Raw genomic sequence first — 13,108 nt, 5'->3', positions numbered from 1 at the left:
AATGACAGTCTGTACTCATTATTTGTAATAATTGATCATCTTTCCCAGGTCTTGTCAGAGCTGGCTTAGTATTGACCTGTATTCTTTCAGGAATCCATTTAGTTGTGTCAGTTCATATACTTTTTATTGAATAGTAAATAAAGAGCTAAAGCAAATTAGGTGAGTCACAGTGTAATGGACCAAAATATTTATAAAATTGATAATATTATAATTTTTTTTAAACTTTATCTAGGTTTATGTCTTGAATAGTTAACCATACTTAGTATGTTTTCCAGAAATTAATGTCACATTGTAAGTACAGATAATTTATTAGGGCACACATTGCCTGTCAGTGTGCCATCACTTTTGAGATATACTGATACTAAAATGGTTAAAATCTTCTTGGTTTAAGTAAGTGGGTAACTGTTTCCATGGTGGTATTGATATTTAGATTGTATTACTGATCTTTTTTTTTTAAAACACGCAACCGTAACAGGCACTCCTCACGTTTTTACCAATGATGTTGCATTTGAAATTTCTTTTAAGAGATATTTGCTGTTATCACAATATGTTATAATGTTTCAGCAATCTTTTAGTTACTTGATAAGTAAACATTTGTCATATTATTAGATTTAACGTATACGGGGTCTGGGTAGACACCAAAGCGTGTATTAATGAACTGTGCCCATCATATGGTATTTTCACTGCATAACCCACCCAGCTCAGTGGTTAAGCTCCGTTGGTAACAGTCTTTATTTCCCCCATATATATATTTCCCCCATATATATATAAGAGCAGATATATATATATATATATATATATATATATATATATATATCTCAGATTTTTAGTGAAACTATCTTAACTAAGTTGGTTTCTCGGTTATTACAGAGTTGCCTTTTGTGAGCCAGTGCTTCTTGTCACTTGGTATATATCACTAAGGTAGTCTTCTGAACCATGGAATGATGCTTTTTAGTCACTTGACTTAGCAACTGCATATAGGATCCCAAGCTATGTAGGCGATCTCTTAGGAGGTATAGGAGAATTTCACATTTCTAAGTCTTGATCCTACAAGTTGAGTTGGCACACAGCCTTTAGGAGAATGTTTTCTGCCTTTTACAGATTTGAAGAAAAAAATGGAGTTAACAGTCTGAATGTATCATGTAATCCCTGCACCTGCACGTGTCTTACTGATATTACAGAGCTAGGCATGAAGTTGTGGTATCTCTACAGTAACTGTAAACTTGCTGAAATGGAAACCCCCTCCCCCATGTCATTTCTTGAATGCTTATTCATAAAATTACTTTATTACAAATAATAAGATTTTCTGGCTAATTTTAAGAGTAATGCTATTTTGACTTCAGAAAGATCTCCTGATCTTTGAAGGACACTAGTTGCTAAACTACAGCGTAAAGGATCAGCTAAATGAAGAAAATAGTTTCCATTTATTTCTACATATCAGTCTTTGATATCTAGACTTAAGCTTTCAGAATGAAAGTGTGAATGAGAATTTGAAAACTTGATACTGCTAGATAAGACAGGAAATCTTTATCTAGTTTGTGCTTTAAAAATAGAATAGTTGTGTCTAGGCCGGCCGTACCACCCTGAACGCGCCCGATCTCATCTACAATAGAGTAGTTGTTGGTTGGAACAGTTTTTTTTAAAACGACCTCTTGGAAGGGAAATTAAAAAGAAATCATTTCAATTGTTTTTAAGTGTACAGTTCAGTGGCATTAAGTACATCGCATTGTTGTGCAGTCATCACTACTGTCATTCTCTGGAACTTTTTCATTATCGCAAACTGAAATCTGTACCTATTAGACAATAACTCCCTAATCCTCTCTTCCGCTAACCCCTGGTAACCACTATTCTACTTTCTGTCTCTATAAAATTGACTATTCTAAATATTCTAAATACCTCATGTATAGTGGAAAACAGCTGATTTTGATGACATTTTTAAAGAATTTTTATTTCTCTTCTTTCTACTCCAAGTGTTAAACTGTCATAATGGAACAGAAACAAATGAGGAAATTATTGGTAATTCTGCAGGATTTTATGTTTCTAATTACTGAAAGATGACAATTTTTCTGGAGCAGTATGTTAGTAAGATCTAAATACTATATTAATTCCTGTTCTTTTTCTCATCCCACTCTAATCTTGGCCCTGGGAAAAACAAAACTGTCATATAACAGCTTAGAAACTTCTTTACCTTCCTATAAGCTGTTTATGTTGCCATGTCATGTGGACTTTATATTTGAAGGATGAAATCAGGTGGAGTTTAGGTTTTCCTGACCCTTTCAAAGTGGGTGGATACTTAATTCTACATTAAAAGTTAAACTTACCATTTAAACATCTTTTATGAATATTCCTTTTTTAAAAAGAATCATGAGAGTACTTTCTTGTATTTAAAAAATAAAAAAAGGGACTTCCCTGGTGGCGCAGTGGTTAAGAATCTGGCTGCCAGTGCAGGGGACACGGGCTTGAACCCCAGTCTGGGAAGATCCCACATGCCGGGGAGCAACTAAGCCTGTGTGCCACAACTACTGAGCCCATGTGCCTAGAGCCCGTGCTCTGCAACAAGAGAAGCCACAGCAATGAGAAGCCTGCGCACCGCAACGAAGAGTAGCCCCTGCGCACCGCAATTAGAGAAAGCCTGCACGCAGCAACGAAGACCCAACGCAGCCAAACATAAATAAATAAATTTATATTAAAAAAAAAAGCAAGAAAAATTTAACCTTTTTTGTTAAGTAAAATAGAATTGTGTTCTTCGGCTCATATTTCCGTGCATGACTAGATTTCAGAAACGAGGCTGAGCTGTTTTACTAATCAAATTTCAAACCCCTGTGTCCTCTTAATATACACGTAAGTCTTGGTAGGCAGGGAACTTAATCTTGTAGGATTTCAATGGTTCCGCAAGATCCATTAGTGTTCTGTTTTTTTCTGTCTTAACTATTTCTTACTTTAAAAACAGTTGCCAGAAAGAAATCTGTTTATGTTTCTTGTTGCAGGGGTGCTTTTACGTGTGTCATTTTATTAAGTTTACTTTTGTATATGTTCTTTGGTGTGTTTGAGGGAAGAGGGCCAGAGGGAGATTTTGAGGAGGGACAATAATAGGATATTATTATTCAAAGACTCGAATGAGTTACCTCTATGTTATTTAAAATGATACTTTTAGACTCTCATGGTTAAATCCGAATGCTGCTAGGAAGTGGAATCAATCTTAGGAGGTTACTTTGTGTTTTGATTGCCAATCTGGTATCTCCTGAACACAACATGAAGTTGGTCATGTCTTTTGCAAGAAATGAGAAATATTTTATTCTTGTATTTGGACAGTTTATTGAATATTTTGTCCTCTGTTTATTAAATACCTTTTAACAGAGGAAATTGAAAATGTTAGCACATTTAATGTGGCTAAAAATTATAGGATACAAAATTATAGCCTTCATTTTAGACAGATCTTGAAAGAGCAGACTGATTTGAGACAAAATAAATATAAAAGACATTTGCTTCTCTTGTACATGTTCACATTTTGTGAAAAACTGAGCTAGTTTTTTCCTAAGAGCTTAAAGGAACCGTGAGATCATCCATTCAACCCCTTCCTGACTTTAGATTGTGTCTCTCTTATTTAATATAAAATCTTTTTGTATCATTTTACTGCAGAAGGAATCTAATTAGTAAAAGTAGGCTTTTTTTTCACTCCCTTTGAGCATGTACATTATACTGCTTACTGGCTCTGTATTTGAGTATATTTGACTGATTTTACTTTACTAATAGTAATGGAATTTTCCTTATGCATGCTTATTAGACTTTTACAGGTTGCATTGTATTATTTTGCAGTGGGTTTTACAATTTACCTAAAGAAATTTTTGTCTACATTCATTTAAAAAGTAGCTTTTAATTCTGGTAACTTTAGGAATCATTTTATAAACATGTATTAGGGTCAGGAATTTTAAGTACCAAGGAGGAAATGTTATAACATAATATCTGCTTAACTAAAAGAAACCAGCAAATCTGTTGTAGAATCAAGATGTGCGATAACATTCTTAAAGCATATCAAACAGCAGTAGCAGTGTTGCTTGTTGTAAAATGATTTTGAGTAAAAATTGATCTCAGTTACTTTAGACTGTTTTTCTAGACTTCTAAAAAATTTTATTTTACACTTACTGTTTAATGATTGTTTCCTCAGTCCTGTGTGTATCTTTGTTCTGTTCTATATGCAGTACATTATAATCTTCAGAGTGTGGCTGTATTTATAATTGTTCTAACCTTAGAAAAGAACAGAGCCTATATATGGTTTTTTGAAGGTAGCGCTTACAGTAGATTCATACTTCTTTTACTGATGATGGGGAGCAGTTTCAGTGTTCAGTTTGATAAAAATAGAATCGGTCAAAAAGTTGATACCTCAATGGTAGGAAAAAGATTATGTTGTTAGTTGTTAACCCAGTCATACTCAGTTGCCTGAACCCAAGAATGTGGATCTATTATGATGATAGAAGTATCTCATGACATTACTTTTGCAACTGTATTAATTTTAACATTCTGTATTAGATTTTGCTTTATAAGCAAGATAATTGGAAATCATTTTTAATAAGTAAAACAATATAAACATAAGTAGTGTTAGTGTACATTTAAAAATAGGAAATCAAGAGCAGAAAGATTGTAACTGGATAATTTGCTTACTCATTCTTTGAATCAGTGTCCACCAATTGACTGTTTTGATTTATTTTCATTGGTTCTTTATACCTTAATATATTTCTGATATTTACAATTAATACATGCTTGTTCCCTCATGCAGTAAATATAAAAAATGTAAATAATGGTCCATGGTTCTAGTTCCTAGGGCTATATTGTTAATATTTTGTATATTTCCTTCTGAATGGCACTTTGGGATTGGTGTATCAGTTCCTTATTGAGGGAATGGGCAGCAGCCTTAATGGGGAAGGGTTAAAACTATGCCTCTCATTCTGGAAGTTCAGAAAGTTTATCTACAGTAAGCATTTTGATTGCCTTGTGCAACAAATGTCTCTTTGTCAATTGAAGACTTCCAACATGTTTATTTGAATTTACAAGGAATAACAGTCCTTGTTGAAATAAGTGATGAAAACAATTATGGCTCTTCTTTTAACAGGTATTTGTTTGCTTATGGAAAGGTTGTAAAGTATATAACACTCCGTCAACCAGTCAGAGTTGGTTACAGAGGCATATGCTGACACACAGTGGAGACAAACCTTTTAAGGTAAGTAAGTGTATGTGAGTTTTTTCTTCACTTCAAGTTAACGTGTTTTTTAATGGGCATACTTTTGCCCTTCTAAAAGTTTTTTTAAAGAACCATTTGTTTTAACATTCCCATAGATGCATGGAATTTATAAAATAGATGAAGGTAAAGATAATTTAATCCAGTTTTTAAAATTTGAAGACCAGAAAAAAGTCACTATGAAGGTAGGGTCTTGAAAACAGCTAGTGTGCAGATCCGTGACTTGAATGTATGTCTTTAAAATTGCTTGGTTGTGGTTAATACCTTGTGCTCTAATTACATTTTCTCACTGTCATAGGTTTCAACCTTTTTATTAGCAAACAGTACTGATTATTATATGAAAAAATAAATTTGTAGAACATTAAGGGATTTTATTCCTTTCACTCAGTTTTGAGGTCATGCTACTGAGCTCAGTTGTAAATTACCCTGTCAAATAGATGTATTTGGGGAAATCTGTACAAAGAGCAATTTTCTGTAAAAACCATTTTTCCTTTCCTCATTAAAAGTTAAAATATTTTGGTTTGTAACTATGGAAAGCATATACCATAGAGATTAAAAGTTTGTATTTAAAGAAGTTTCATAAGTTAACACAGTATCTGCTGGTATATAAATACTGTGCCAGAAACTTCCCTTGGGTTTCGTTAGAGAAAGAGATAATTCTTGTAGAGTTGTTTTTTTAAAAATTACTGAATTTTTTTGGAAAAGACAATCATTAACAATTTAAAAAAATTATAAAGAAAAAATTTATATTGAGAAATCTTGCTCCCTTTCTTGTTCCTTATTTTCGCTCCCCCAAATACATTGTTCTTAGTTAGTAGTGAATTCTTTATGAAACTACAAGCAGATACATATGTAGGATCATTCTCCTTCCTTTTACACAAAATCTAATAAACTATATACTGTCTGTATCTTATTTTTTATAAGCTTTTTATTTTAGAGCAGTTTTAGATTTACAGAAATATTACAAAGACTGGAGAGTTACTGTATGTCCTATACCAAGTTTCCCCTGTTACTAACATTTTTATTGTATGTATGTGTACCTTGCTTTTGTAACATACTTTCTAGTAGAGATCTTTTCATATCTGTTCATAGAGAATATTCTTTTTTAACAGTTTCATAGTATTCCATTGTGTGGCTGTAGCAGTTTATTTAACCAAACTTGTATAGATACTTGGGTTGTTTTTAGTCTTTTCCTGTTGCAAATAGTACTGCAATGATAAATCTTTGAACATATGTCATTTTATACATGTGTAATTGTATATGTAGGAGAAATTCCCAAAATGATGTGAGTGGTTGGATCAAAGGCTATATAAGCATTGGTAATTTTGATAAATATTGCCAAACTGCCCTCTCTAGGGGTTGTGCCCTCATCAGCAATGTTAGAGCGTCTGCCTTCTTCACAGCTTTGCTAAGAGGGTGTTGTCAGACTTTTGTGTTTTTGCCCATCTAATAGATGAGAAATTGCATCCTGATGTAGTTTTTTATTTTTATTTTTTGGCCGCGCCTCATAGCTTGCGGAATCTTAGTTCCCTGATCAGGGATCAAAACCCAGGTCCATGCAGTGGAAGTGCCAGGTCCTAACCCCTGGACCGTTAGGGAATTCGCTCCCCTGATGTAGTTTTGCTTTTCCTTTATTATTGATGAAGTAGGGCGTCTTTTCATACGTTTAACCATTTGGATTTCTTTTTTTTTGTTCTTTTTAGAATAGTCTCATTGAGCTTTCTGTTGGCATGTGGGTCCTATGATGTTAACCCCCTAGTCTTCCCTATAGTCATACTGCAGATCCTGGCCCTGAAGTATGTGACCTGGGACAGTTTTTTGAACTTGCCATCTAACATGTGACTGGTAATAATAGTTACCTCATAGAGTTGTACAGTATATAGCTAGTACATGTAAGAGATTATTGTTGCTAAAGTAAAAGAATCATTTCCTTTCTCATTGTATTTCCATATATTTTTCTTTAAGGCAGCAATTCTGTTGCTGGTCGATTATGATGTTCAGGTTAATTTCACAGCCTGTACAAATGGATTCCGCCCCCCCCCCCCAAGATCTCTTTTTAGAAACTAGAGAAGATTCCCATTGGAGAGGGGGAAAGAAAATGTCTTTAAAAGACAGAAGTTAAGGAGTGTGATTTAGTGAGGCATTGTTCTATAAGTCATAGGAATCATTTGAATCAAAAAAACATTTTTTGATGTCTGCAGTACATGGCAATGTGCTAGGCATTTGGGAAGCAAGGTGAGGAGGAAAGGCAGGCCTCTGCCCTTCAGGGAGCTCACATCTTTAGGTTTATACAGATGTACGTAGATTTAAGTAGTGAAATGTCCCTATAGGTCACTATAGTGACCTTCAAAAGGTTCTCTGGAAACATGAATTAGTGATGAATGGGGCTGGAAAACAGTAGTAGAAGGTGAGTGGGAGTTGGCTATAGAGAGGAGGTGATGTGATGATGCTTGAGGCAAGTCCCTTTGAAAAAATTTTTTTAGTTGTAACATGATATAATGTACAATAAAGTATGTAAAGTACACTTAAGTGTTCAGCACTTCAAAGGTTTGTTTCGTATGTTTGTACGCACCTGTGTAACTACCATTCTGCTGAAGAATATTTTCAGTAAAACCAAGTTGCTTAATGTCCCTTCCCAGTCTATCCCCCTCCATCCTTTACTCCTTCCCCCAGGCCATGTTACGATTTCTATCATCCTGGCTTAGCTGTATGAACTTTTGTGTTTGGCTTTTTTTCACTCAACAAAATAGCAGTGAGATTTGTCCTTGTTGTAGGTATCAGTCATTAAAAAAACAACAACTGCTGTGTAGCATTCCAGTGTCCAATAAACCATACTTTATCCATTCTTCTGCTCATGGGTTTCTAGTCTTTGGCTGTTATTAATCAAGCTGTCCTAAACACACTCTTCTACATGTCTTCTGATTGCACACATGTACTCATTTCATTTCTCTTCATTGTATAGTTAGGAGTGGAATTACTGAGTCATAGAATATGGCATATTTAGCTTTAGCAACTACAAACTCTTTTTCAGATTGGTCATATCACTTTAAATTACCACCAGCAGTGAATGAGAGTTTTAGTTGCTCTGTATCTTGGTATTTGCCATCTTGTTAATTTTAGCCATTCTGGTGTCTGTGTAGGGTTATCCCGTTGTGGCTTTAATTTTTATTTCCCTGGTGAGTAATGATATGTTGCACACATTTTCATGGGCTTTTGGCTATTTGAATTTCCTTTTTTGGGTGAAATGCCTATTTAAGCCCTTTTCTATTTTATTGAATGATTTGTCTTTTATTATTATATAAAATTTTGTATATATTTTGGATACAAGTCCTTTGTCAGATATGTATATTGTAAATGCCTTCTTCCAGTCTGTCTTTGGTTATCCTTTTCACCTTTCCTAATGAGATCTTTTGAAGAACAGTTTTTAATTTTAATGAAATCTAATTTATCAATTTTATGGTTAGTGCTTCTTGTATTCTATTTAAAAAATCTTTGCCAACCCTCATTATATGAAGATGAGGAGGATCTTAACAGAGCTGAGTTTTGTCTCATGGTAATAGGGAGATCATTTCAGAAGTGTGTGTGTGTGTGTGTGTGTGTGTGTAAAATAATTTACATATCATAAAACTTACCAAGTGTATAATTAAGTAGTTTTTAGTGTATTCACAGGTTTGTGCAGCTATCACCACTAATTACAGAAATATGTACTTTTGAAAGAAAGAAAAGGAAGCATAAAATAATGAGTGGACTATTTAGGGAATAACATGTATTTTCATGTATTTAGTGATACTTTGTGGTGGCAATTTGAAAATATGTAAAAAAAAATTTCTGACTAGTGAGCTTGGACTCTCTAGAAATTAAGTATAAAAGTAATTGGTTGCAAAATGTTTTCTTTGCATTACTGTTCTTATCTCTTATTACCTATTAGTCTGGAATCCGATTATTATAAGGAGTTTGCATTGTATTTTTTGTCTTTTATTTTTACCATAGGCTTCAAGCACTTGCCAGAGAGTTCAGTTGTGTTCATATCTTAAACAACATCAGTGTGGCTGCTTTGTGGTTGGATGGTTTGTGTGTGGGATAATTGATAGAATCATCTTGATGAGAAATTTTTTAAAATGCGCACTGTCTTTACTGAAAACATTTAAAGTTGTTAATTCTTTAGAATGAAGCCTGAATAAATAAAAGGGCTGGAGGATAGGGAAAGGAAGGGCTAGTGTAGTGCCTAGTGTTGCCTGGCTACGACAGACCTTGGGAGTTCACAGCCAGCAAAGCTTTTCCTTAGTTCCTGGTAGACTCGCTCTTCTTCCTCCAGTCTGTCACATGGAAATAAGTGGGTTATAAAGGTTATGCTTGCTTCATATTAAAACATTTGACATTGAAAAGCTTAAATAAGAAGATAGTGGAACTATAATCTATCTATTATATTTGACTTCTTAACATATATGTACAAAGTAAAGAAATAAATGGGATCATTTTGCACCTACATGTATTGTACCTTTTTTTTGGGGGGGGGCATGTTGCTTGACTTGCTGTATCTTAGTTTCTGGACCAGGAATTCCCTAGCCTACCTTTTTAGTTTTGTATTGGACATCATTTCATGTCAATAAATTAACTTTTTAGTGGTTGTGTGATCTTTCTATGTAATAGTTTACCATATTTTATTTAATCATTCCTTGATGGATTTTGTTGGTCCAATTTTCCACAATATAATCAGTTAACACATTTTTATAAACTACTTATGTGAGCTAATATAAATTCCTAGAAGCTATTTTGCTCAGTCAAAGGGTATATGTCTAGGCTTGCTTTTGAAAGGTATTATTCCCCCTACAGAAAAACATACCAATTTGTATTCTAACCAGCAGTGTATAATATAGTGCCTGTTTCTCAGCAACCTTGAGTCTTGTTGTTCTATTTTATCTTTACCAATCTGCCGGTATATGGTAACACATTTCTACTTATATACAGTGTAGGCACATACAGTGTAAATACAGTATAAATACTTTTCTATATATTCACATCATTTTTCCCCTGTATTAATTATTTTGTATTTTTAGAATGGAAATCCTTTTTGAGCTCATTATTCTTTTTTATAAAGTAGGAAAAAATTTCCCTCCTGTGATAGGAATTAAATATTTTCCCCATTTTGACCTTTTTCTTGACTTTTTATGGTGCTTTTTCTAAAACACAGATTTTTTGAGCTTTTTTTTTTTTTTTTTTTTTGCGGTACGCGGGCCTCTCACTGTTGTGGCCTCTCCCGTTGCGGAGCACAGGCTCAGCAGCCATGGCTCACGGGCCCAGCTGCTCCGTGGCATATGGGATCTTCCCGGACTGGGGCATGAACCCGTGTCCCCTGCATCGGCAGGTGGACTCTCAACCACTGTGCCACCAGGGAAGCCCTAAACTTTTAATTTTGAAAAATTTCAACTTGCAGAAAAGATACAAGGACTCCCATATATTTCTCACACATGTATGTGTAAAGAACTCCTGTATACCCTTCAGCCTGATTCACCAGTTAACATTTTGCCACATTTGCTTTCTCTGTCTTTCCATCCATCATCAGTACATCATCCACCTCTCCATCTGTCTCCCTCCCCCCGTCTCTCTCTCTTCTTTCCTCCCTGTTTTCCTACATGCACACACATGCACACACACTATTTTGGGGGAACCATTTAAGAGGAGCCATATCCCTAGATACTTCAGTGTGTGTGATTTCCTAAGATCAAGTACATTCATTTACATAATCTTAGTACAGTTACCAAGTTCCAGAAATTAACATTGATGCCATCAGTTATTCAGATTTCACTAATTGTCCCAATAATGTCCTTCATAGCCCTTTTTCTCCCCCCTTGGTTTAGAATCCAGTTGAGAATCATGCATTACATTTAGTTTTCATGACTCCTTGAAACTTACAGTTTCCTCAGCCTGTCTTTATCTTTTATAGTGCTAATATTTTTGAAAAGTATAAACATTTTATTTTGTAGTATGTTCCACTTGGGGGTTGTTTGATGTGATCAGATTCAGTTTATGCATTTTTGGTGAAAATAGAATAAAATTGTCACCGTATCACTTCAGGGGACACTTGAGAGAGTTTGTTCCATCATGGATGAAATTACCTAGCATCACTTGGTTAAGGTGGAATTTGCCAGGTTCTCTACCGTAAAATTATTATTTGTCCCTTTACAATTAATGATTAATTTTTGCAGAGATACTTTGAACTATATGAATATATTGTTCCCCATTAGAACTAGTTTTAGTATCCATTAATGTTTCTTGCCTGAATCATTTATTACTATGAGGGTTACAAAATGAGTTTCTTTCTCTCTTCCCATCTAAGTTTATAAGTTGATATTCTTCTTTCAGCGCTTTCTGCTCTTTATTCTATCAGTCAATCATCTATCTACAGAATGGCTCATGTATTATGTTATTCTTTTTTTAAAAATAAATTTATTAAATTTTTGGCTGCGTTGGGTCTTTGTTGCTGCACGCGGGTTTTCTCTAGTTGCGGCGAGCAGGGGCTACTCTTCGTTGCAGTGCGCAGGCTTCTCATTGTGGTGGCTTCTCTAGTTGCAGAGCATGGGCTCTAGGCACACGGGCTTCAGTAGTTGTGGCATGAGGGCTCAGTAGTTGTGGCTTGCAGGCTCTAGAGTGCAAGCTTACTAGTTGTGGCGCACGGGCTTAGTTGCTCCGCGGCATGTGGGACCTTCCTGGACCAGGGCTCGAACATGTGTCCCCTGCACTGGCAGGCGGATTCTTAACCACTGCGCTACCAGGGAAGCCCTGTGTTATTCTTTGGCTTATAATACGTGACTATCATTTTGATGTTCATCTAATACAGATTTTTATGTATCAATTTTTGCTCATGTGGCTTCTGGAGCAACTGTCTAAAGATTCAGATGGTAAAAGTCCATTGGAGTGTTGGTAATGGCAAAGGCTAGAAACTGGAAGTCTGTAAGACCTAATTGAGTTGACGTGGGAAATAAATGAGTCATGGATGTGTCATTTAGGTTTAAGTTACATTTTATGTTTCTTAAACTTGTTTGTTTTGTGCTTGAGAAGAAGTTAATGTCATATGAAAATAATCGATCTTGTCAGCTCGTTATGAAATTTTAGTTTTGTAAAATCAAACATACTCCTAAAATGTAAATATAGTTTTTTCTTTTAATAATGTTTATCCTTTATAATTAAAGTGCAAAGATTATTCCTAGATAAGCACCTTCCGCCCCAGCTTCTCCGCATATTCACTTTGTCTTGTGTATATACCCTTGCTTTGTATGTGCATTCAGAGTTTGCGTGAGGGGGAGTTGCTGCTGCCATTTTGTTAAATGTAGTGAAACCTTTTATTATTAAAGGTTTGGAAAACATTACATGTGTTTATAGGACTAGGATTTTGTAATTCTTTCAACTATTCTCTGGTCTTTTTTTTTTATGTGATTTTGATTCTTCTTATTTGGTATTAAGCTTTATCATGGCTAATTGGCTTCAACTCACCATGCTCAGAAATATTTTACTTAACGTAAGAAAATAAACATTAGTCATACACAGCATGTTTGGTGATTGTTCTGATTTCCTTTTTTGCCAGTGTGCCAGTGGCTTGTCTGGACAAATTTGTGTAGTATGTTAGAAATTACATAGTTGTACTTTTCAGATAGGCTCCATAGTTTTTTTTTTTCTTCCTACATGTTTCTCCCCTACTCTAGTATTTCTCTTTACTTTGAACACAGTACTTGTAGTCACTTAGTTGTCATGGGTTAATGAATTTATTGCAAGTTTTCCTCAGCAACTGGTCTCCAGCAGCTCAACATGATTGGCTTCGTTCAAAATAGTGACATATCTGAATGACTTCTTATTGTGATAGAGTATTGCTTGAAAAAC

The 13,108-nt window shown here is 34.8% G+C and overlaps 1 protein-coding gene across 2 annotated transcripts in view; it reads left to right on the top strand.

Moving 5' to 3' along the window:
• AEBP2 (AE binding protein 2) overlaps nucleotides 1-13,108 on the top strand; it is a gene marked incomplete at both ends in the record, with an annotated part of 54,517 nt that overhangs the window by 20,985 nt on the left and 20,424 nt on the right. For both annotated transcript variants that reach the window (XM_079714635.1, XM_079714634.1), the window contains one exon: nucleotides 5,108-5,215. In XM_079714635.1, coding sequence (XP_079570761.1) covers nucleotides 5,108-5,215 — 108 coding nt within the window. The remainder of the gene's footprint in view (nucleotides 1-5,107; nucleotides 5,216-13,108) is intronic.

This window comes from Hyperoodon ampullatus (assembly GCF_949752795.1).
Source record: "Hyperoodon ampullatus genome assembly, chromosome: 11".
NCBI lineage: Eukaryota > Metazoa > Chordata > Mammalia > Artiodactyla > Ziphiidae > Hyperoodon > Hyperoodon ampullatus.
Note: the sequence above shows the minus strand (reverse complement) of the source record. Positions and strands in the feature narration are given on the sequence as shown.